This window comes from Haematobia irritans, chromosome 5, assembly GCF_050003625.1.
Source record: "Haematobia irritans isolate KBUSLIRL chromosome 5, ASM5000362v1, whole genome shotgun sequence".
Taxonomy (NCBI): Eukaryota; Metazoa; Arthropoda; class Insecta; order Diptera; family Muscidae; genus Haematobia; species Haematobia irritans.
In genome coordinates, this window is record NC_134401.1 from 170049994 (window position 1) to 170076457 (window position 26464).

At 34.3% G+C, this 26464-nt stretch overlaps 1 protein-coding gene across 2 annotated transcripts in view; it reads right to left on the minus strand.

The window, feature by feature from the left end:
* Positions 1-26464, minus strand: part of Fkbp14 (peptidyl-prolyl cis-trans isomerase Fkb14) — a 63373-nt gene that overhangs the window by 28097 nt on the left and 8812 nt on the right. For both annotated transcript variants that reach the window (XM_075311040.1, XM_075311039.1), the window contains exons 2-3: positions 24283-24407; positions 22446-22498 (exon numbers count right to left, since the gene is read on the minus strand). In XM_075311040.1, the coding sequence (XP_075167155.1) occupies positions 22446-22498; positions 24283-24405 (176 nt within the window). In that variant the 5' untranslated portion in view covers positions 24406-24407. The remainder of the gene's footprint in view (positions 1-22445; positions 22499-24282; positions 24408-26464) is intronic.

Sequence of the window (26464 nt, forward strand, 5' to 3'; positions counted from 1 at the left end):
CTGTTCCACGTTGTTTGCCGTGGTTGTACGATTGAATGATGTGAGTTGTGAAGATTCTCGTTCACATTCAAATCCACGCTCATGATAAAATTCATTAACGATTAATTTTCTTTTTAAAAAAATTATTATTTCCAATCCCACTGTGCCCTAAGTGAAGGGCAGGTATTGTACAAGTTGCAAGTTGTAAATTATTTCATATTTTTTGTTGTTTATGCTGCTATCCATGACCAGACCAGACCATATATCTATATCCTGTTTCCTCGTGGAAAGAAAACATATGTCATAGTCTACAAAAGTTTTCTATGACTTACATCCTCATCCTTTTCTCACCTTGCTCCCATAAGCAATGAACAAAAAAGGGTGTTAATTTAACTCTGTTGATGGTGGAAACTGCCCGTTTATCATTTTAAATGATGAAAATGAAATGTCATCAGGGATAAATATATGAAGAGTATGATGAAAAACAGAGTTATTGCAGGATATGAATAATAATTTCGATATTTAGGTTTTCAGGTCAGGGGAGCAAAAAAAAGCCAAACAATAATAATTAGAAATTAAAACAGCTTTGGTCTAAGGACTTGTTGACTTCATGAACAGTAATGTAACCCAAAAGAGATATCATAAACAGGTAAAAGCCAGCAGTATATCATTCTCTATAGCCTTCAAATGCAATCATTTGATTGTTCTTTAGAATTCAGTTCGGCTTAATGGTAAAATGATTTCTTATTATCCTTTTCCTCATTCTTCTTAAGATGTTGCATTTAAATTGTAGCCCACTCATTTGTCCAGGAAGCACGTGCTTCTAATGTTTCCCTGTCTGTCTTGTTTTATTGTTGTTTTTCCATTCAGAAGATTGTCTTTTTGTGAAGTTGTGGGGGGTAAAGTAAAATTGTGAATACTTGTGCCACACCAGCAGATACGCATACAACACTAAACACGGACGGACAGACAGACAGACACATGGTAATAAAAGTCTGTAAAACGTGACCATATACTTTTCGCTAGTGTTAAATTATTTATAAATTATTTCATCCGAGCCTTTTGTTTTTGAGGATATGGATGAAGTAGTGGACAGGGTTTGTTGTGTGTATTTTAAGCTTCTTTTAATTATGCAAAACGGCCTTAAAATCGTGAAGTGGATAACTCTTTTATATGCTTGAATGGAAGAAGATGTTCTGGATTTGTTTATATTTTTTGACAACAATATAATTTGGATTACATAACATTGGGTTTTAAATTCACAGGTTTTGATACGGGTTCTTGACCCAAAAAATAATAATAATAATTGCATGCAAAGATTTCGACTTTATCTTGAGGATTTTTATATTGATTTCGAGTTAAAGATGTTGCTTCATGAAAATAAAGATATTTTAAATCTAGACTCTATACAATTAAAATTAGCATACAGATTTCATTTATTGATTTTTCGTTCTCTTATGTGATATATAAACACTACGCACCAAAAAAAAAAAAATTGAAAATCCAAATTATAAAAAATAATTCGCAGTAAAAGTGGTTTCTTAATTAAAAACAAGTATATGCGGCCGTAAGTTCGGCCAGGCCGAATCTTATGTACCCTCTACCATGTATTGTGTTGAAAATTCTACCAAAGACTGTCATCTACAATCGAATTACTTGGGTTCTTCTTAACATTGTCTTAGTCCATATGGAGGTAGATTAAATACCTAAATAAGACAATTCAGTGCTTGATCGGTTTATATAGAGGAGTTTATAAATAATTATGATGGTAATTTTCTGATGGTAATTAGAGGGCCAAATTTCAACCGGATCGGATGAAATTTGTATCTGCAGAAAAGGGATCGGGCAGATATGAACAAATCTTCTCATGGTGGTTAGATGCCATTGTACCAAATTTCAACCGGATAGGATGAAAGTTTTACCTCCGAAAGCTCCGGAAATAAAATCTGGAAATCTGTTTATATAGAGGCTATATAATGATGATCAATTTTTGTATGGTTGGTATCCCAGCAAAAAAAATGGAAGTTGTTCCACAAACATTTCATTTAAAGCCCATCCCAGAATCCCCCATCGAGTTTTTCCAACTTCCGATGGAGTCCTTTTGGACAAGTCCACAAACATTTCTTCTAAAGAGCATCGTGGGATCCCCCAATGATTTTTTCCACTTCCGATGCAGTCCTTTTCGACAAGTACACAAACATTTCTTCTAAAGCGCATCTTGGGATCCCCTAATGATTTTTGTCTACTTCCGATGCAGTCCTTGTGGACAAGTATTAGAAAGAACGCAATCAGGCTATTTTAAGTGCAAATTTTGGACAATTAAATTTTACAAAACAATAGAAAACTAATAAAAAAATAAAAAAAAATAGAAAATTAATAAAAAAAATAAAAAATAATAATAAAAAAAAAATAAATTTTATCCCCGCTGGGATTTGAACCTGTGCCGTTTGACTTTTTTGTTTCCATGGAAGTTCTTTTGAGAAGATTTGCAAATTACGAGAATTTTTAATTTTTTTGTTAATTTTTAATGGAAAAAATATATTTATACGAAAATATATGCCGAAAATAAAAAATAAAAACGATGCATAGCATAAAAAATATTTGTTTAGAAAAATAATTGATAAAAAAATTGCCGCTGGTGAGATTTGAACCTGCGTTTCTTATTTTTTCGTTCATACTAATAAAGAACATCTCGAGAAGCAATTAGAATGTTATTCCTTGGTGTCGTATTACGATCATATCACAAACATTTGAATTGACCTTTCGACGCTTCACGTTCAGCGGCGTTTGTGGCTGAGTGTGCTAAGGCGTTCTGTTATGGTGCCAGCAAACCCAGGTTCGTTCAATCCCTGGTCGGAGCGAAAAAGTTTTTCAAATTGTAAAAATTAGATAATAGGAAAATAATAGTGTAATAAAAATATGGATTAAAAAATTAAATTGGTTGAAAAAAAATTTTTTTTTCGCTTTTTAAATTTCTTCATTCAAATTAACTTCCAGGGCACAACTTCTAAAGCAATGCAAAGGATCCAAAAAGGGAATACTTCCGTCCTATGACAAGCCCATGTAAAATTCATTGGAGATAATCCAAGTTTGCATTACTTCCGGATCACAGATTGGAGATCCAAACTACTTTTTTGGAAGCTCTTTTTTTGCTGGGATATTAATACCACACATCATATTTCAACGGGATCGGATGCAATTTTCTTCTCCAAGAGGATCCGTAAGTCAAATCTGGGGGTCGGGTTATATGAGAGCTGTACATAATTATGAACCAATAAGAACGAATTTGTGTGGTTTTTAGAGTCCTTTGATTAACATCACGTACCAAAATTTCAACCGAATCGGATGATATTTGATTCTCCAAGAGTCTCCACAAGGCAAATCTGTGGATCGGTTATATGAGAGCTATACTTAAAAGGGTCCGATATTGCCCATTTGCAATACCTACATCAATAACAAGTACTTGTGTCAAGTTTCAGGCCCCTAGCTTGAATATCTCCACGACCTAGAATATATGTACTGTACGGGATCTGATGTATCCTATTGTGGAGGGTATAAACAATTAAAAAATGTAAACCAAATATGCAAAACCTTCAAAAAAAGGTGTAGCATTTAATGGATGCTTTTTACTTTCAATCGTTAAATCAAAAATGATTTTTTTTTTTTAACTTTAAGGAACATTTTCCTTAATTCAAAGAAATATGAATATACTTTAACGGAGAGGCGCATATTTCAATGATTCGTGTTCTAGATTTAAAGAAAACAAATTAAAGCATAATCGTTCATATTAGGTCAATATTTTCTTCAGTATAGTCGACTATTTAGGCTTCAAGTGAAATGCATACTGTGGTGATGGTCAATTTTACCTCTTTAATTTTTGAAAAAAAAAAAATGGCAAAACTAAATATTTTTTTAATTTATTTGTTTTGAATGTGATAACACTTTTCTAAATGGCTAACGTACACTGAAAAAAAATGCGTTATATTAAATTGCGCAATTTAAAAAATATTAAAGACAAATTTCTTTAAAATAATGAAATTTTAATTAAAATAAAGTTTAATGTAAATTTAGGACACAAATTTTGTAAATTTGCGTTTCGCCATTAAAGTAAGACAAGTTTTTCTTAAAGTAAAGAACACATTTTTATTTAAAGAAATAGTCCTTAAATTAACTGAAATATGAAATTTTTTGATTTAAGATAAAATATTTAGCACCTTTGATTTGAAGTTTTTTTTTTTTAATTAAGGGCAATTTTCATGTAGCTCCCTTAGGCTTTAACTGTCAGGTAACAGAAAATAAATTGCAAATATATTCTCTCCGGTTAACTTTAACTGAAGGGAGCCACCGTGGTGCAATGGTTAGCATGCCCGCCTTGCATACACAAGGTCGTGGGTTCGATTCCTGCTACGACCGAACACCAAAAAGTTTTTCAGCGGTGGATTATCCCACCTCAGTAATGCTGGTGACATTTCTGAGGGTTACAAAGCTTCTCTAAGTGGTTTCACTGCAATGTGTAACGCCGTTCGGACTCGGCTATAAAAAGGAGGTCCCTTGTCATTGAGCTTAACATGGAATCGGGCAGCACTCAGTGATAAGAGAGAAGTTCACCACTGTGGTATCACAATGGACTGAATAGTCTAAGTGAGCCTGATACATCGGGCTGCCACATAACCTAACCTAACCTAACCTAACTTTAACTGAAACATTTGCAGCACTTAAGCTCTTTACTGGCATATGGAATATATAGGCAAGATAACAGATAAATCCATAGCTCCTTTTAAAAGTTCGTTAGCTAAAGTAGCTCTAACGGAGCTTCATGAAAATGGGATTACACTCAAAAAAAAAAAAAAAGTTTACTTGCATCCAAAGATTTTGAAGATTTTTTCCTTTAAGGATTTTGCTATTGATTCCGAGCCAAAGATGCGGCTTCTTTAAAATAAAGACATTTCTTAGCGACCTATTTGGCTTTAAATCTAGAACCAATAAAATTAAAATTAGGATACAGATCACATTTATCAAATTTTCATTCTCTTTTCGCGGTTTATTAGTAAAGGTACTCACGTACAAATAAATGTCAGTTTAAAAATCTAAATTATAACGGATACTTTAAAGTAAAAAACGTTTTCTTAATTCCAAAAAAACTTTAAATCAAAAACACTAAATCCTCAAAATAAGTCTTAGCCTATATTTGAAGCGTTTTTATCTTAAATCTAACGTTTCAATATTTCAGTTAATTTAAGGTCAATTTCTTTAAATCAAAAATGTGTTTGTTTACTTTAAGGAAAATTAGCCTTAGTTCAAAGACATGCGACTTCAACGGAGGGACGCAAATTTACAAAATTTGTGTCCTAAATTTAATGAAAAAAATTTTTAAAGCTAATATTATAAACTTTATTTTAATTAATATATCTTTATTTTAAAGAAATTTGTCCTTAATATTTTGTAAATTTTGCATCCTAAAATTTGGGTTGCGAAATCTTTAATATCACGTAAATATTCTTTTCAGTGTAGGAAAACATTTCAAGTTCCCGTTATAATTTAGATTTTAAAACTGGCAATTGTTTGTACGTGAATAGCTTTATTTATCTACCACGAAAAGAGACCGAATATTCGATAAATTACATGTGTATTCTAATTTAAATTTTATTGATCCTAGATTTAAAGACAGATAGGTTGCTAAAAAATGTCTTTATTTTAAAGAACACGCATCTTTGGCTCGGACTCAATACCAAAACTTTAATACTTAAATTTGGATCAAAGTAAACCTTTTTTTTTGAGTGTGAGAAATTAAAGATATCAGACTTGTAAATAGTAGAGGTCTGCATCGAATAACTTTTCACTACATGTATGCAATTCGCTATCGAATATAGTACATACACTGTCTTTCTCTCAGAGCGCAAGTAGTGAAGTGAAGAGAACACTTGCTTGTCAAATACCACCAAGTACTTATCCGAAACAATATGTGTTCCGAAAGAAAGGAACAATAAAAATGCAGGTACTTGAGAAAAAGTACAACATGGATTCTCTTCACTTCACATGGTACCACAAGTATTTCTCAGTTATGTGCGAAGCAAAACTTTCCATTATTATTAATCATAGATATGTATGTATGTCACATATTTCATATACATATTTATGTATGTCACACACTCACCTTAACGTTTGCCGTTCTTTATAACAAACCGAAAACATATATTGTGGAGTGTAACTGTTTTTTTTTTTGTATTTCTGAAACTTCACGTGGTACATGGAGTACTCTATGATGTTTTGTTCTCGCAACATACTCGACGTGATCACTCTGAGTATACTTCAATGAGAGAGAAAGAGGAATATGTGTTTGTTGGTAGTGAAGACATAAGAGTAGCAACAAGAAGTTACTCGTGGCTTTTGGGTGTTCATCAAAATGTGTACCAATTGTTTTGCGACTCTCTCAAATAGATGTACTCATGTAGCAAGTACACGCGTACTCTACATTTACAAATGGAATTGTGCAGACCTCTAATAAATAGCATTCAGTAAATTAAAAAATCAATAGGAGAGGGTAACATATACCACCACAGTAGTTAAAGGTTAATTCTCATTACAATCTTTAATTGGTTCGAGCAATTTAATATCATAGTTATCTATTTTTAATTGTATCTTAGAAATTAATTGCTTTTCTAAAAGCACCTTGTTTAAATTTATTCCTAAGTGAAAAAAACTAATTGACATTGAGTAACTATTTTTTGAAAAGCTTGTAACAACAATCCAGTTTTCAAGAAACATAAGATTTTCTGAAGTGTGCAAAATATTTTTTGTACTCTTGGGTAAAGACATTGATTTGCTTTGGACATGGATAAAATACTTTCTCTATAGCTTAATTTCCGAAAAGATTTTTTGGGGGGTGCTGTAAATTGTATCTGTATACAGACATAATTTACCATGAAACCAAAACATTATCATAAAGTCAAAAGGTCAATGTATAACACCCCTCCGCCCCCCTGTCCGGTCATATACCCCAGACCAGACCATAGTAATTTTTTAACAGTAGCCTCTAAATATTTAATAAGTTTCGATTTTCAATGAAGACTGCGAATCAAACAAAAAACCCCCCCTAAAAAACCAATTCAGCAACAAATGTTGCAAATAAAAAACAGCAAATACCATAACATAGTCAGTTTTGTAATGTGAATGTTAAACAGGATAAAATTGATTGCAATGTTCCGTGGAGCGGTAGGTAGTAGGGTTTGCTGGTTTATTTGCAACTGTAACACATTTAAAATGTAAACAAACCTCACATAAAAACAAAGCTCCCTGCAAAGGGTATAGGCCTACCACCGCTCAGCTATCTCCTCCTATGCTGGGGGAGTAGACGTGGGTGGTTATGAATAAATAAACCAATAACCAAACGATAAACATACTACCTACCCTTACCCTTGAATTTTCAACTACACGTGATACTGGTATCCAGTTAGTCAGTCAGTCAGTCAGTTGTCGTAAAACGGAAATCATATCATTTTCACACTCCTCACTCCCATTCGAAAAAAGAATCCTTCTGGGCTCATCACAACATAATAAAATAGTCATACGTATCGATGGGATTCCATTCCATGGGGCTGGACGGACAATTTGGTCGGTCGTTGTCGTTCTTGTTGCCTGGATTTATATTTTCATGAAAAATCAAAAAATTTTCTTTTCCATTTTTTATGACCAACAGATGGGTATCTTTGGTGCATGTACACAATAAAGGAGATCTATTTGTTGAAGCTGTTTCGAAAATGAAATTTAAAGTTTTTTGCTTTGGAATAACTTCCATTACACCTTCCCTAACACACACGCAGTGATTACGATGAGGTTGTATCACCTCAGGGATTAATCGCTTTGACTGTTTAGAGTTAGTCAGTGGTAAATTTGAAAACTTGGACACTTTGTTGTTCTTCCATCACTTTAACACTCTTTGCCCTCTCTTTACTCTCTTAGTGAGGAGGGGTGGGGGGTTAAACTAAAAATTATTTGCACTTGAACAAACTTTGGTTTTCTTTGGTTCATCGTGAGACGATACATTCACACTTTTTTTTGTGGCCCACCAAACACGTACTATTCCATACATTTTGGGAAATGAATAAAGAACAGCAATGGGTTTTTGGCGTTATTGCTTGGAATCCTTTAAATTATTCAAAATATTTTGCGATTATATGCCTTAACGTATGTTAGTATTGCTCCAGCTGAGGTGGAATTGGATATGGAGTTTCACTCCACCATTATGTGAGAGTTTGGTTTGTAAAAAAAGAAACGAGATATAAATGGTAAACCATGTATCTTCCCAGCATCGGCTGTACGCCATGGTAGACATCATATGTAGAGGAGACTTTTTAAGATTATCCTTGCAATAAAAAAGTAGCCATGTTTTTTTTTTGTTGCAATATTCATCTCCTTGTTCTTGAGATGTAAAGTTAATGTGTCTGCATGCAATTGTAAATGTCGGCGGCATTTCAAGGATCCTCTCTGGGGTGGAAAATAAAATTCCCAGAATTAGTTTAATCTTTAATTGGTCTTTGTTTAAAGAACTCGGAGAGTAAGGGATTTTACTATTTTTTCTTTGATATTGCAAATGTAGGTGCTTAAAATGCAGAATATGATCGCAAAAAAAAAAATATCTTTCCAGAACACCATAAAAAATCTAATAAATAAATCATTATACACAGAAAACAATGTCACCAAAATATTTCCAATTAAAAAGTTGATTGATACTGAAAACTTTTTCAATTAAAAAACTTATTTATGGCCATTTTCATGTACCACCTCCGTTAGGCTTTAACTGCAAGTTACCAGAAAGAAAAATGGAAATATATTTCCCCCGGTTAACTTTAACTGAACATTTTTTAGCAGTTAAGTTCCTAACTGGCAGTATGTAGGCAAGATGACAGGTATGTTCATAGTACGATTTAAAAGTTCGTTACCTAACGTAGCATTAACGGAGCTTAAAGAAAATGGGGGTTAAACAATTAAGATTTTAGTGAAACTAGAAACATAGTCAATGATCGAAAATTATGAAATTTTTAATTATAAAACCTAATTGATACTATTAACTTTTTATTCAAATCCAGAGGACCAAGTCAGTTGAAAAATTAATAATTTTTTTTAATTAAAAAAATTAATTGAAACAATAATTTTTTAATCAAGCTAAAAACACCAAGTCAGTTAAGAAATGATTAAAAATAGTTTAAATGATATTAATTGAGTTCTGCAATTAATATCATTTTAAATTTTAATTTCATGGATGATAAATACATTTGTAAACAAATTACTTCATTTCATATTAATGTATATATTAACAGCCTGTTTCTGTATGTCGATCGAGGGAAATGCATAAAAACAGCTGATTTTTTTTTGGTTATAAATTCAGCTGCTTGTTTCCATTTCAGTCGACCGATAGAGCTCGATCGACATACAGAAACAGGCTGTAAAACAATTTATAAACCGGGATTTACATTGCAAAAAAGTTTAAAATTTACTTAAACTTTTTCGCATGTGGTGGCGGTAAACTTTTAACAACAAATAAATTTAAATATGCTGAATAAATATTGCCATAGTTATAAAGATAATATGAGTGAATTCCGTTATTCAGCTGCTTTCTAATCTTCTGATAAAACAATATTGCTTTGAGCTCTTCTATAGTAGTATGTTGACTTAAAAAGCATATTAGTGGCATGAGGAGTTTGCTTAGAAAACAGATGTTTGAAAACAAAAAGTGGTTTACCCTTTATCGTTAGGGAAAAAAATTATTTTCAACGAGATATGTTTCCAATGCACAAATATATAAAATATAAACCTAGTTTATTTATATTCCAAAAACTTTTATTAAGAAAAAAATAGCAAACCATAATGGCGGCCCACGTGTTGTATGATTAATTATAATTGTATGGGACATGGTGGCGAATAATAAATGTTACATTAAGAAGAAATGTTACCTATAGCTCCATTGAATTTACTCTACGAGATAAAAACGATTTGCGAGTTATTTACAAAATTTTATATCGTTTATAAAATAGTGGGATCCGGATTAGTCTTGTACAATTTCTTTCATAGGAACTAATACTTTTATAGATGTCCTTCGTTCAATTTAGTTCATTTGAATAATGTCAATCATTAATCTTTTGATTTTCTTTCAGAACCAAATCTGATTCATAAGTAAATAATGGAGAAGAACAAACCAGTTTTTATGCATTTATTTGGAAAAATGAAGAAAGAAAAAAAATGATATAAAGGAAGTTTATAAAAGTTTTTGATTGTTAATTTTCTCATAAATCCAGCTTAAATCGTCGAACTTATATAGCATTTGAAATTCAATAGTTTTTCATTTGGAGTCTTTTTTGTCTCTGATGGTGTAAAGCCAGTGTTGCCAGTATTTTTCTGGCTCTTGTCCCCAAATTAGGACGCTTTTTACTCCAAAAATCTCCAAATTAAATTAAAGTTCTTCACAAAAAAATCTCAATACTTTTTTTTAACAAGTTTTTATAAAAACAAAATAAATAAAAAAGATCCTCTGTTGAAAATCAGTAAAATTTTAAAACGAAATAAAAATCTTTGTTGTTGCAAAAAAAGAAACATCCACCAAATTTTCTTCTAAATACTCAAGTAATCAAATTGGGTAGTTGAGCAATATGAATGTGAACCATCATCATAATTGGGAGCCACCGTGGTGCAATGGTTAGCATGCCCGCCTTGCATACACAAGGTTGTGGGTTCGATTCCTGCATCGACCGAAGTTTTTCAGCGGTGGATTATGCCACCTCAGTAATGCTGGTGACATTTCTGAGAGTTTCAAAACTTCTCTAAGTGGTTTCAATGTGGAACGCCGTTCGGACTCGGCTATAAAACGGAGGTCCCTTGTCATTGAGTTTAACATGGAGTCGGACAGCACTCGGTGATAAGAGAGAAGTCCACCAATGTGGTTTCACAATGGACTGAATAGTCTAAGTGAGCCTGATACATCGGGCTGCCACCTAACCTAACCTAACCTATCATCATAATTTCTATATTGTCCAAATTTGCGATGAACACTGCAACTTTTTAGGTTCGAGTCCTCACGAAATGATTTCACAATTGTAAAAAAATGTCTTAGTCAAGCTAAGTAAAATTATAAATTAGCGCTTGAGCCCCCCAAAACCAAAATCCTGGTCCCTTTCTATTCTAAATACTCCATTTGAACTCATGCCGTGGAATAAAAAGGAGCAAAGTTTTCTTAATTATACTGAACCCATTTCGAAAAAATCCCCAAATCTATAAGTCGTGAATTCGTCCCCATCCACGAAAAAATGTCTCAAGTTTGGGGAAAAATCCCCTATATTGGCAACATTGTGTCAAACAGCTGACCAAAGTGGAATGAGATATTAAATACGACAAAGGAACTGTGGAACTATAGTATAGTGAAATTGAAGGAACCAGTACCAGTCGGTCCATTTGGTGAATCGCTCATTGAAATTAGTTGCTTCCGGAAATCCACACGAATTTTAGTATATATGAAAGAAGATGAAAGGACTACTTTGTGGCAAGTCAAACCTGCACGCAATTTTTTAATTGAAACAAAAATCAATCACAAAAATTAATAGTAACAATTAATGTTTTAATTGGATCAATTAACTTTTTAATTGACCTTTAATTAATTTTATAATTTACTTTCAATTAATTTTTAATTGACATTCAATTAATTTGTTAATTAATACTATAATTTCTGTGATTGAAGACATTTCAATTTAAAAATTAATTGAATCAATTAATTTCGTGATTGAATCAGAAAAAAAAATTTGTGTGTATGCTTCTAAACGATTAAACGGTTCAATTATTAGCAGTACAGTTCAGAGTTTAGACTTTTACTACACCTCATATTTTCAGTGTATATGCTGAATATTTGATACACAGAGAAATTTTACCAGTACTTCTGAGAAGGATGGCTACATATTCTCCTTTTTTGGATTCAAGTGCAAATTTAATGCTTCGCCAAAAATTTCGCAAGGAAATTTCAATTATAGAAATTAATCCTTTCTATAATTAGATAAGCACGTATGCAATTGCCACAAAATTTAATTTAGAGTCGTTGGACCTGTCATCATATAACATCGATGTGGAAGCAAACCTTTGTCCCGCTAAAAAGATACGCCAGCAATTTTATTAGCCAAACAAAGAGGAAATAAGAAGTGAAATAAAAACCAACATAATAGTGGATATTCCATAAAAAGGTCTATTTCTGGTACAAGAAGGAGTAAACTTAAATGTAATGTTTTAGACGTGCATACAATTGATTACCACCTACAATAGAGTTCGAAGCAACTAACCATGGCCTGATGAAATGTGTCATTTCCAGGGTGTAGAAATTTCAAAAGGAAAAAAAAAACAGACAACACACAGTCATTGCATGGAAGCGATGACAAAGAAATTAAAATGTCCATATCTGGTACCATCCACGGTAACTATAGATGAAATGAGCTTTGTCGTAAACATGTAATGCCAACAGATAGAGTACTGGGCGAGGGGTGTAGGCTATATGATTATTTATGGTACCAGGTATTTTGAAGGATCCTTTGGAAAGCTATTTAATTACCGTACTTAAGGAATCTAACAACGAAGATACTCAGGCCCAGCTCCGCACATATATTCATCATTAGCTTTATTTAGTCTTTGGTTTATCACCTGCATTCAGTTATATGGGAGATTATATTTTCGTTGTCTTCTTGGTGGCATTTGAGGATGTTAAACACAATGAGGAAGTTTATCTTCAAAGACCTTATGATTATTAATGCGTGTACTCTTCGCTAACGTTGCGTTTAACGAAGAGGTTTTATTTTTTTGTTTTGCCACACAACAAAAAAATATAGTAACGATTTTATCGTTGTCTTCTTGATTGTTAGTAGTAGTTATTATTGTTATTGTTGGTGTTGTTGTGGTGGCCGCCGTAGTTGTTGGCAATTTCCGGTAAAGCCAACAACAGCAAAATTCATTTGCAACAATCTTTTGAAAATGCAGTTTACATGCTTGACTGACTTTGTTGTGGTGCTCATCTCCGTAAGAGCGAGCACCTTCATTGACTTTGACAAGTACAACACTTTTTTCGCTCGCAGCTAAAATACAACATAACAAGAAAATCTAGAACAAAAGTAATCCAAATAACGGTAGTCTTATAATAAAGAATAACATATAACACCCCCGACAATATGGCAACCCTACCTGTCCATTTTTCATTAGATCTCTCATGTTTTGATAAATCCAACATACCCTTGACGCTGTGTTTGTTTGTGTGGCAGTGTGGTGAGTTAATGCAACAGGTGCACAAACAACTTTACAGGTCTTTATCTTATTGCACCTCATCATTGAGAGCTATATGACAAAGGTATGATGGAGACATCCTAATATGGCAAAGTAAATGGGAAAAATCACGGTAAATTAAACACAAATCATGATGAACCAGAAACAAAAAATAAATCACACACAATATAAACTTTCTCTTTGGCATTGACTGTAAGCATGAAGGCGAAAAGTCTCTGGCAAAAAATTTGTTTTATTGAGGGTATGTGTAGCTATAAAAGAAAAGAAGAAAGTGCTCTAATCCCTCAACAAATTCGTAAAATTTTGTTAAATGATGGGTAATCGTTTTTGTTGATTTAGAATTAAGTGACCTTAAGGTATTTGCATAGAATAACATTTTCTAAATTTTTACATATTTTCTAGCAAATTTGGAAGCACTACCCATACACTTAGAGAAAAATGAGTTTAGTTCATTATTAGGATAATAAACGAAATTGTAGATAAACTATTTCATAATTATTTCTATCATTAATTTTAGATCTACATTTTCGATACCATCTCAAATCTTTAAAATTTGTTGAGTGCTATATACAATCAAAAAAAGTTTATTTGGATCCAACGATTTTAACCTTCCCTTAAGGATTTTCGTGTTAGGTTAGGTTACGTGGCAGCCCGATGTATCAGGCTCACTTAGACTATTCAGTCCATTGTGATACCACGTTGGTGAACTTCTCTCTTATCACTGAGTGCTGCCCGATTCCATGTTAAGCTCAATGACAAGGGACCTCCTTTTTATAGCCGTTCCACATTGCAGTGAAACCACTTAGAGAAGCTTTGAAATCCTCAGAAATGTCACCAGCATTACTGAGGTGGGATAATTCACCGCTGAAAAACTTTTTGGTGTTCGGTCGAAGCAGGCATCGAACCCACGACCATGTGTATGCAAGGCGGGCATGCATGCGGGCCATTGCACCACGGTGGCTGGATTTTCATGTTGATTCCGAGCCAAATAGGCGCTTTCTTTAAAATAAAGGCATATTTAGTGACCTATCTGGGTTTAAATCTAGGATCAATAAAATTAAAATTAGGATACATATCTCATTTATTACAAACAAATATCAGTTTAAAAATCCAAATAAAAATGTGTTCTTAATTCAATAATAAAAAAAAAAAAACTTTAAACCAAATATGCTAAATTCTCAAAATAAGTCGTAGTCTATCTTTGAAGCGTTTTTATCTTAAATCTAAAGATTCAATTTTTTAGTTAATTTAAGGGCGATTTCTTTAATTCAAAAATGTGTTTCTTTACTTTAAGGAAAATTTGCCTTAGTTTGCAGGCATGTGATTTTAACGGTGGAACGCTAATTTACAAAATGTGTGTCTTAAATTTAATGAAAAAATTTGAAGCAAAGATTATAAACTTTATTGAAATTAAAATTACGAGGGCAGTTCGGAAACTTCTTTGCCTAGCACAAAAAGCGCCGTATAACAGAAAAAAGTTAAGTGTTTTCGAAACTTCCCTCTCTGTTATGAACACATGTTAAATTTTGTTTCGATCTGGCAACTCCTTCACATAGAAACAGGTGTTCAAAAAAGACGAATCCGCAATTTTTAACAATGGAAAAATTAGAAATGCGTGCTATATTTAATGACATATTTACATAAAAAAGGTTTATCGGGACAAGAAATTCATAATGATATGGTGAATGTGTTAGGTGCAACAGTAAACGTGGTCGTACAAGCATTGAAGATGAACCACGTATTGGACGTCCAAAAACAGAAACAAAAAATTGTAGCCAAAGTACATGATATGGTATTAAATGATCGACGAATAAAAGTGTGTGAAATTGCTAATATCATGGGCATCTCAAATGATCGAGTCCATTTAATTCTGCATGAAGAACTACAGATGAAAAAGGTTTCTGCAAGATGGGTGCTGCATTTGTTAACAGTCGATCAAAAACGCATAAGAATGAACATTTCTCAAGCTTGTTTGGATCGTTTTAAGCGAAATAAAATGGATTTTAAGCATCCTTTCATAACTGTTGATGAGACATGGATCCACCACTACACTCCAGAGACAAAAGAACAATACAAACAATGGACTGAAGCTGGAGGATGTGCCCAAAGAAGGCAAAAACAATTCAATCGGCTGGTAAGGTTATGGCAACGGTTTTTTGGGACTTCAAAGGTATTTTATTGATTGACTATCTGCAAAAGGGTAAAACAATAAATTCAGAGTCCAATTCAAGCTTTTGGATCAATTAAATGTACAAATTCGAGAAAAATGTCCTGGCTTACAACAAAAAAAAAAATTTTTCATCAAGACAACGCACCTGCGCACAAGAGTGTTTTAACAATGGCTAAAATCAACGAATTAAAGTACGAGTTGCTTGACCACCCACCTTATTCTCCTGATTTAGCTCCCAGTGACTTTTACTTGTTCCCAAATCTAAAAAAATTCCTTGCTGGTAAACGTTTTGCCTCAAATGAAGATGCAATTACAGTTGTAAACCACTATTTTGAAGACCTTGAGGAAAACTATTTTAATCAAGGGATAAAATTGCTTGAAAAGCTTTGGACTGAGTGTATTGAAGTTTCAGGAGATTATATTGAAAAATAAAAATATATTTGAAAAACTAACTATTCTCTTTCATTGATAGGCTAAGAAGTTTCCGAACCGCCCTCGTACATTATTTTAAAGAAATTCGTCCTTAAAATTTTGGAAATTGAGCGTCCTCAAATTTAGTTTGCGTAATCTTTAATATCACGTAAATATTTTTTTCAGTGTATAAAGGATCATATTCTTATAATCATATATCTAAAACTGAAACGATTTCCAATTTTTTTTCTGCATAGTATGAATGTTAATTCTACTCCCTGTGTAACATTTCACATAAATCGGAGTAAAACTATATGGGAGCTGTATGTAAATCTGAACTGATTTCTTCCAAAATCAATAGGGATATACGAGTATATCTGAAGGATTTATTTTACAAGATCAAGATCATTGTCACCCTGTTATGATCGATGGCCCCCTTTTTGAAGATGAAGAGGCGATGTCGTGTAAAATCTCTGGTTTAATAACAATTTTTTTATTTCAAAAAATACCATAATAAATAGATTTCAATTCTTTAAATGTGATTATACACTTTCTATTAGTGTATAATCACATTGCTGAACCTTCTTTCCTCTGCTTAAAAAGTCTATTATCATCACAATCAAATAACTTTAAAGGTCAAAGTAAATTTCCCATATTAAATTTCCATATAGAGGACAATTCTCAGACATAGTCGTTTTCTCCACATAGAAAATATGACAATTTACAAATAATAAAATCATAAAGTCATTTCCTCAAAAATTTCATACAACATTAAACATAAAGTGAATTAAACTAAATAAAGTAAACCATTGCAAAGCAGATAAGGGAGTGTGTGTGTAGTTAGGAGCTGAGTTGTCAGAAAATTCAAATGACAAGCATGCAAGTGGCTTGATTTCTGGATTGGTACTTGTTGAGATTAGAAAACCAATTGGAGGGTGGGGGGACAATTACACATGGTATGGGCAACTTTTTTTTATACTTTACCGAAAGCTAATAATAATTATTATCACACAGAGTTCAAGAGGATGCCAACAACTATGGGACTTTTTGATAAGAGATCCCAAATTTAGGTACTACTAGAAGTTTTTCTGTTCTGTTGAATTCTTATCAATGGAGCTAGAATTATTATGGGTTATCAGGTTTTGGTGTCGTTGTTCATTATCGTTGGTAACATATGGATCTTGTATACCAGCATTTAGTTTAAATGAAGTGTTAAAAAATATTTAATTTATTTTCTCAAATGCTGGTGTATAAGTTTGTAATATCTTCACGAAAAAAGTGTTTTGATAATAACACATTTCAAAACGCATATTTAAATGTAAGAAATTAGGGTGATATTAACATAAAGGGTGATACGGTCAAAATTTGGTCAATATAAACTTGACGTATTTCTTTCAATTTTGCATTTAAAAAACCTGAACACCCCTCATTTTGAAGGTGTGTGTGTGTAGAATGTTGCTCCTATTTTGATTTTGGAATTCACTCTTCAGTTGTCAAAATGCCGTCCAAGCAAAAAGAGCAGCGTATCAAAATTTTGCTCGCGCATCGCGAAAATCCGAGCTACTCGCACGCAAAGCTGGCAAAATCGCTAAAAGTTGCCAAATCAACCGTTACAAATGTAATTAAAGTGTTTGGGGAACGTTTGTCGACAGCCAGGAAGTCTGGATCGGGGGGAAATCGAAAACGGGAAGCCGCTGAGACGACAAAGAGAGTTGCCGGTAGTTTGAAGCGAAACCCTAACCTCTCTCTCCGAGATGCCGCAAATAAGCTGGGTGTATCGTCTACATCCGTGCATCGAGCCAAAAAACGAGCCGGACTATCGACTTACAAGAAGGTAGTGACTCCAAATCGCGATGATAAACAAAATACAACGGCCAAAGCGCGATCCCGGAGGCTGTACACGACGATGTTGACGAAGTTTGACTGCGTGGTAATGGGCGACGAAACCTACGTCAAAGCCGACTACAAGCAGCTTCCGGGACAGGAGTTTTATACGGCAAAAGGAAGGGGAAAGGTAGCAGATATTTTCAAGCACATAAAACTGTCAAAGTTCGCAAAGAAATATCTGGTTTGGCAAGCCATCTGTACCTGTGGCTTGAAAAGCAGCATTTTCATAGCTTCCGGGACTGTCAACCATGAAATTTACGTGAAAGAGTGTTTGAATAAACGTCTGCTGCCTTTCCTGAAGAAACACGGTTGTTCCATACTGTTTTGGCGGGATTTGGCAACTTGCCATTACGGTAAAAAGGCCATGGAGTGGTACGCCGCCAACAACGTGCAGGTGGACAAGAACCCTCCCAACACGCCAGAGCTCCGCCCAATTGAGAAATACTGGGCTATTGTCAAGCGGAACCTAAAGAAGACCAAAAAAACTGCTAAGGACGAGCAGCAGTTCAAGGCAAACAGGCTTTCTGCGGCGAAGAAGGTGGACAAGGTGGCTGTACAAAATCTGATGGCAGGTGTCAAGCGTGAGGCCCGGCAATTCGGATTTGGAAAAGCGAAAGCCTAACTGAATATTTTTCCTGAATTTTATACTAATTGAACTTGAAAAAGAAATTTAATTTGATTTTTTAAATAAACGATTTCACCGATTTACACGCGTTTTCCCTTGACCAAATTTTGACCGTATCACCCTTTAGTACTATACTGAAACCTATCGGAAGTGGTGGCCACGCTCATTTTGTCCACATTTGGGAGTCCACTTATTAGAGGTTACTTTAATATAGCAATATAAAAAAATAAAATATAGCAAAAATCTCACGAAAGTTGTCCACTTTTGAGAGGTGTCCGCTTATCATAGTGTCCAAGATTGAGAGGTTTCACTGTATATATAAATTTTAACTAATATTGAAGACCCATATCGAGTAAGGATAGGTAAAACAGTGAAACCTCACAGAAGTGGACACTTAATTTTAATATGATACTAATGCAAACGTCTCACGAATATTGTCCACTTTTGACAGGTGTCCGCTTTTCATGTTGATCAAATTGTTGCTTTCTGAAGGGGAAAAATATAGTTCAAGTAAAACGTTTGAAAAATAGCGAGTTTCTGTACACTACCCTAGAGAAATCAACTATCAAGGATTCATATGATGATATGGAAACCAAAGACTGTGGATGCCTAGAAAATCTTGCTACTGATGAATACAATAAAACGATCCACAAATTTATTTTGAATAGCAGATACTCTATTTGGGAATGGGAAAGGTCTGTGGAAAGTGTGTTCCGCCAGAGGTCACTTTTAACCAAAAACATGAGAGCCACCGTGGTGCAATGGTTAGCATGCCCGCCTTGCATACACAAGGTCGTGGATTCGACTCCTGCTACGACCGAACACCAAAAAGTTTTTCAGCAGTGGATTTTCCCACCTCAGTAATGCTGGTGACATTTCGGAGGGTTTCAAAGCTTCTCTAAGTGGTTTCACTGGAATGTGGAACGCCGTTCAGACTCGGCTATAAAAAGAAGGTCCCTTGTCATTGAGCTTAACATGGAATCGGGCAGCACTCAGTGATAAGAGAGAAGTTCATCACTGTGGTATCACAACGGACTGAATAGTCTAAGTGAGCCTTATAACCTAACCTAACCAAAAACATCGACGAGTTAATGATTCAGGGCATTATAAATGCAGATTTTATATCGATATGTGGCCATGAATTCTTCATCATTTCACTCGAAAGTCCAATCGTCAGTCCCATGAAATGCAAACCCTGAACCCTCGGCTGACAAAGTCGTATTATATTTTCAAATACGCACGGAATAATTTACACTGCCTACCTAGAAAAAGTAAGAATCATCAACAACGCATAAGCCTCTGACGCAAACCTGAAGATGAGGAAGTCCCTTTTGAAGTCACAGCTTGTTATCCGAACAATTGGTCCATCTTCATTAGCTATTACATAGTCAAGGATATTGTTGATGACCAGATCCTCCAAGTCCGCTTGCTGATCTCTGGATATTTGGCCAGATATGCTATTTTGGTTGGAACTGTGTTACGCTCACAGTTCCTCCCGGTAACATCTTTTGGTTATGCAGGCGTAGGAAGATGAAAACGTACACCTTTCAACTTCTCCTTCCTTTTCTGCAAAGATGGTTTGGCCATAATTGGCTTTCCCTTCTTCGCGGTAGGCTGGGTGGATGTGCTCGCCTTTACACTATTCGGTCTGATCTTTCCGCCCTCCGTTAGATTCTGCTTGCTTGAGATTCCATTGGGGTCAGAGTTTGGTATTTCCAAACTTTCACGTCGTTTCAGATTTCTGTTCTTCCGGAGTTTTATGCTCTTTCTCATATTATTGGGAGGAATTTCAAGTTTCCTTTCGGAGTATCTTGCTTCCCGTTCATCATCTGGTTCAATCTTTTCAACTTACGTCGCTGTGCCCCAGATAATCTCTTACTTCTAGTGGTCATTCTTGCGACGCCATCCCTAACACCAACCTTACCTTCTTATTGACCAAGTCGTAAGTTGGGTTTGCCAAGATGATGATATTGACGCCTTCATTTTCATCCGAGTCGAAATCAGATTCTCTATCACCTTTCGGTGGACGGAAAGGATCTAACCTCCCCTGAGCCTTTTCATCTTCCTCATGCGTCTTATCAGCAGCTACATAACTAGTCTTTCTTGTAGCATTATTCTACTATAGGATATAAGTTGCCCACACCTATAGAAGCTGTGTTTGTAACTTGTAGTTGAGGAAAGAGTCTCACACACCTGCGTGAGGTCTACGATTGCCTGATCTCGACGTTTCGTGACTCGTAGATTGATCACTGGGCGCCGACGCTAGGACACCGACTGTGCGGTAAGAGTATCAACGCTTCGTGCGATATTCGTTTGGGATTTTTTGTCAGTTTTTGTCTGCTGGAGACTCTCATGATCTTCCTGAGATGGTTCCCCTAAATAGTCAATTTTTCCCACTATCCGCCACCAGGAAACAACTCCTTTACCCAGGGTTGGCCTGTCTCAAACTTTTGCGACATATGTTTACGACGGTACGTATGTCGCAAAAGTCGTAAACCTAGTGTAAAAAATCTAATTTTGAATTAACCCTTTCACTACCGATGTCCACCTACAAGGACATTCGAAAACAACACCAAACTCTATTTCTCCACTTAGTCTCGATTTATTTCTTGATGTTATTTTAAAGCAAAGACTTTAGTCTAAATAAGCTATAAATATTTTCCATATAAGTGAGCACTAATATGAATTTTTATAAACTTCTTTTACAATAAACAAAAAATACGAAATTTTCAGTCCATTTTTCTACTGTATGTCTCTAGTAAATGGACATTCATAGAAAAAATATAGTTGATATTTTTTCGGGCTCTTTTTTGTATTTTTTCTCACACTTCGAAAGATATTATAGACCAAACAGTGTTTAGTTTTGTCAGGCCATTTAGTTTCAATTCAAGAATCAAGTTTTCAGAACAAACTCATATAGCTCTTGAAGTAATTGAGGTAGGTCCTCAAAATGACTACTTTTGTTCTACATGATGTTAGTACAAGTAAACCCAGAAGAAAAATTAAAGTTTTTAACATTAGGTTTCTTTCGGTAGTGAAAGGGTTAAAGAAATTGTGAATATTTTTTAATTTAATTTAGTTAGGCTTCTCGCGATGCAAAAAAATGCTTTGTTCAAAACTCCACTAGTTTTACATCTCTCATTCGCAACTTCAAACAATTCTTGGGTTGCGTGCTCCATAATGTCCACCTAAGCCTTAGTTACATCAGCGAATGACTAGCTACAATTTTGAAAAATTTTAATTAGTATGGAAATTGGCTCTAATAAGGCAAAACGTGATTTTAAAATATTCTCTCTAAACAAAAATTCACTTTTGCAACACACAAGTAGTCTTCCTTCCTTCTAGTTTCTGCAGAAATTTTGGAAAGAAATAATGAGCGAATACCGACCGTCACGTTTACTGCACCATCAAGAAGTTCATTGTAATTTCGGTCTGGAGTATCAAACGGAAATATCTCTATTCTCAAGTTTTTAAACTCGTTACTAACTTCTTGAGAATTTAAATTTCTTCGCACATATCATCATCTTGGATACCAAGATGATGATATGCTGAAGGGACTGAAGTATTTTGAGTTTGCGACGTTTGCAACTTTTCTTACATTTACGACACGTATGTGTGTCGCAAACCTAAAATAGCTTGATACAGACCATCTCTGCCTCTATTCCATATTATAGTTAATGCCAAATATATTAGTTTAAATTTAACTTTAGGCTCTCTTCTCTTCCATTGCATACCATGCCTAAAAGATATTGCCTTTCAACAAATTGTAACTCTTTGTCCAAAATAAGCGTATATCCCTTTAAATTATGGTAACACAAAAACACAAAAGAGCTGGCTGGTTGAAATCAAAGATCTTTATCACAGTTGTTTTTACAGCTAATTTACGACAATGACCATGATGCGTTCATTGCACAAAATCCATAACAAAGCTATGTCCCATAAGGATGAGACTCTTCACGCGTTAAACAAAAAAAAAGGACATAAATTAAAATAAGCCAATAAATAGGCAGGGCGAGAGAAAAGTCTAACAAAAGTGGTACAATGCCATAGTAACAACAGTTTGCCACTTACCTAGAGTCGAATTTTTTGCCATCCGTCAATGTGCCGGTATAGTGCATGGTGAGCTATAATGAAAAATAGAAAGAAGAAAAACATTTTTGTATGAAATATTCGCCCAGGAGAGTTAATACAAAAAGGTACGAATTATTGGAACGAAGAAACGATTTGAAGGAACTAGTTCTACGATAAATCCGAATCACCAAGATGAACGATTTGGACCAAGTCAAAAAGTTGTTGGATATCTAATTAAAAACAAGTATATACGGCCGTAAGTTCGGCCAGGCCGAAGCTTATGTACCCTCCACCATGGATTACGTAGAAACTTCTTCTAAACACTGCCATCCACAATCGAATTACTTAAGTTGCGATAACGCTTGCCGATGGCAAGGTATCTTAGAACCTCCTAACACCGTTTTCTAAATTGTATGTAATTATAGACGTGGTATATATTAAATCAAAAAAGATCGATCAAATACGTATATAATTCAATTTGACAAAATTTTCTATAGACATAAAATTTTGACAAAATTTTCTATAGAAATAAAATTTTAACAAAATTTTCAATAGAAATAAAATTTTTAAAAATTTTTTTATAGAAATAAAATTTTGACAAAATTTTCTTTAGAAAAAAATTTTGACAAAATTTTCTATAGAAATAAAATTGTAACAAAATTTTCTATAGAAATAAAATTTTCAAAAAAAATTTTATAGAAATAAAATTTTTACAAAATTTTCTATACAAATAAAATTTTAACAAAATTTTCTATAGAAATAAAATTTTGACAAAATTTTCTATAGAAATGAAATTTTGACAAAATTTTCTATAGAAATTAAATTTTAACAAAAATTTTCTATAGAAATTAAATTTTAACTAAATTTTCTATAGAAATAAAATTTTTATTTTTGGCTCGAGTGGCAACCATGATTATGAACCGATATGGACCAATTTTTGTGTGATTGGAGATCGGCTATATATAACTATAGACCGATAAGGACCAATTTTCTTATGGTTGTTAGCGGCCATATACTAACACCACGTTCCACATTTGAACCGGATCGGATGAATTTTGCTCCTCCAAGACGCTCCGGAGGTCAAATCTGGAGAACGGTTTATATGGGGGCTATATATAATTATGGACCGATGTGGACCAATTTTTGCATGGTTGTTAGAGACCATATACTAACACCATGTACCAAATTTCAGCAAGATCGGGTGAAATTGGCTTCTCTTTGAGGCTCCGCAAGCCAAATCTGGGGATCGGTTTATATGGGGACCGATATGGATCAATTTTTGCATGGTTGTTAGAGACCATATACCAACACCATGTACAAAATTTCAGCCGGATCGGATGAAATTTGCTTCTCTTTGAGGCTCCGCAAGCCAAATCTGGGGATCGGTTTGTATGGGGGCTATGTATAATTATAGACCGATGTGGACCAATTTTTGCATGGTTGTTAGAGACCATATACCAACACCATGTACCAAATTTCGGCCGGATCGGATGAAATATGCTTCTGTTAGAGGCTCCACAAGCCAAATCTGAGGGTCCCTTTATATAGGGGCTATACGTAAAAGTGGACCGATATGGCCCATTTGCAACACCATCTGACCTACATCAATAACAACTACTTGTGCCAAGTTTCAAGTCGATAGCTTGTTTCGTTCGGAAGTTAGCGTGATTTCAACAGACGGACGGACGGACATGCTTAGATCGACTCAGAATTTCACCACGACCCAGAATATATATACTTTATGGGGTCTTAGAGCAATATTTCGATGTGTTACAAACAGAATGACAAAGTTAATATACCCCCATCCTATGGTGGAGGGTATAAAAAAAACACTTACCGTATCGCCATTTTTGGACTTTTGATCACAAACTTCGGGAACGCTGACCATATCAACTTTAAGCTCCTGGCTGTAAGCGGCAGCCACGAAAAGGCACGAGACAATAAGTACAGATTTGAACATGACTGTAAAAGAAAAACAAAGGAGAAAATGCATTAAAACAACTCTTAAAATGTCGGCTTATAGTCAAATGAGAAAACAAAAGTGCAGCAAAAATACTTGAGTGTGTATGACAAGGTAAAGTGAATTCAATTCTTAATTAAATGTAGCAGATTTTGTTGCATAACGAAAAACCACATTGTGGAGGAAAACATAAACCATAAACCAACCATACCGGTAGACAAGGGCTCATCTCTAAGAGCAAGGTTGACTTGGTCAAGTGTTGCTGCATCAAAGGTAATTGTGTTTTGCACAATTGTGAGTTTTTTTTACGAAAGCAAAAAAAAAGACGTTTGCTGATATAGCCAACTTGGCAGTAAATACACTAAAATGTTGCATCACATTCAAGAAATTCAACAGTAACAACATCTGATCATCATCCATCAGCAGCAGCAGTAGCAACAACAAACAATCATTTCAGCAATACTTGAAGCCGGCCTAAATGCAATCGACTCGTAATACCCAACATACTCGTAAAAGAGTGCACATGTTTGCTGCATTTCGCACTACCATATTTGATCCAAAGGCCAAATCACATAAACTTGGCTCATCTTTTCCTCTTTGCCACCTGGTCGCATACCCCTATTCTCGTTTTCTGTTTTATTTATTTGTTGTGGTTGTTGATAAGCCTTGATGTCGGCCCATCACTACACATTGTCCGTCCGTATGTCTGTCTCTCCATTCATTCGCTCGTTTTATAATTGTTATGCAATTGCGTTTTGGCCAATGCGTTAGTCGTTTGACCGGCTATATGTGGATGGGCTCGCATCTAAATGTTGAGGAGGTATCATTACTGTGGTCTTCCAGCCAGCCAGTCATCCATTCATTCATCTATCCACCTCTAAATTTATCGGTATGATTTCGCTTTAATACGTGTTTATGAACGTTTCGCACTTTTTGCCAAAAACAAGTCAAATTGCATAAAATTTGTTTACAATTACGCTGATCAACATGGATTGCACTATGGGTTGAAAATAACCATTTTATGTATCATTTTCATTGACAAACGTAAGCTTAGAACATTCAAGTGAGTTAATAATTCGAAGAATATCCTTTGAAGCCTCTATTCATGGAACGATGGTCGCCAAGGTTAGGTTAGGTGGCAGCCTGATGTATCAGACTATTCAGTCCATTGTTATACCACAGTGGTGAACTTCTCTCTTATCACTGAGTGCTGCCCGATTCCACACAGAAAAAAATATCACCAAAATATTTCCAATTAAAAAGTTAATTGAAGTTGAAATTTTTTTCAATTAATAAACTAATTGATACAATTAACTTTTTAATCATGATAGAAACATTAAGTTAATTAAGTCAATGATTGAAATTTTTAAAATGTTTAATTAAAAAATTAATTGATACAATTAACTTTTTAATCAAATTCGGAAGACTAATTCAGTTAAAAAAGTGCTGATTTTTTTTACTTTTTTAATTAAAAATGTATTTCAAACTCTAAGCCAATCTAACTAAGTAATTAAAAATAGTTACCTTTTTTAATTAATAAATTAATTGCGTTTTGCAATCAACATCAATTAAATTTTTAATTGAATCAATTAAAAAATTAATTGAATTTTGCTGAAAAAAATCAATTAATTTTTTAATCAAGAATTTTTTCTATGCCAAATTAAAACTGTGATTGATACTATCATTTTCGTGATTGAAGACATTTCAATTAAAAAATTAATTGGATCAATTAATTTGGTGATTGAATCAGAGAAAAAATTTTTTGTGTGCATGTTAAGCTCAATGGCAAGGGTCCTCCTTTTTATAGCCGAGTCCGAACGGCATTCCACATTGCAGTGAAACCACTTAGAGAAGCTTTGAAACCCTCAGAAATGTCACCAGTATTACTGGGGTGGGATAATCCAGCGCTGAAAAACTTTTTGGTTTTCGGTCGAAGCAGGAATCGAACCCACGACCTTGTGTATGCAAAGCGGACATGCTAACCTCTATGACTCGCCAAGAAACTTGTGAGTTGGTTGAAGAAATTAACATCAGTACAATGACAATCTGCAGTAATTTT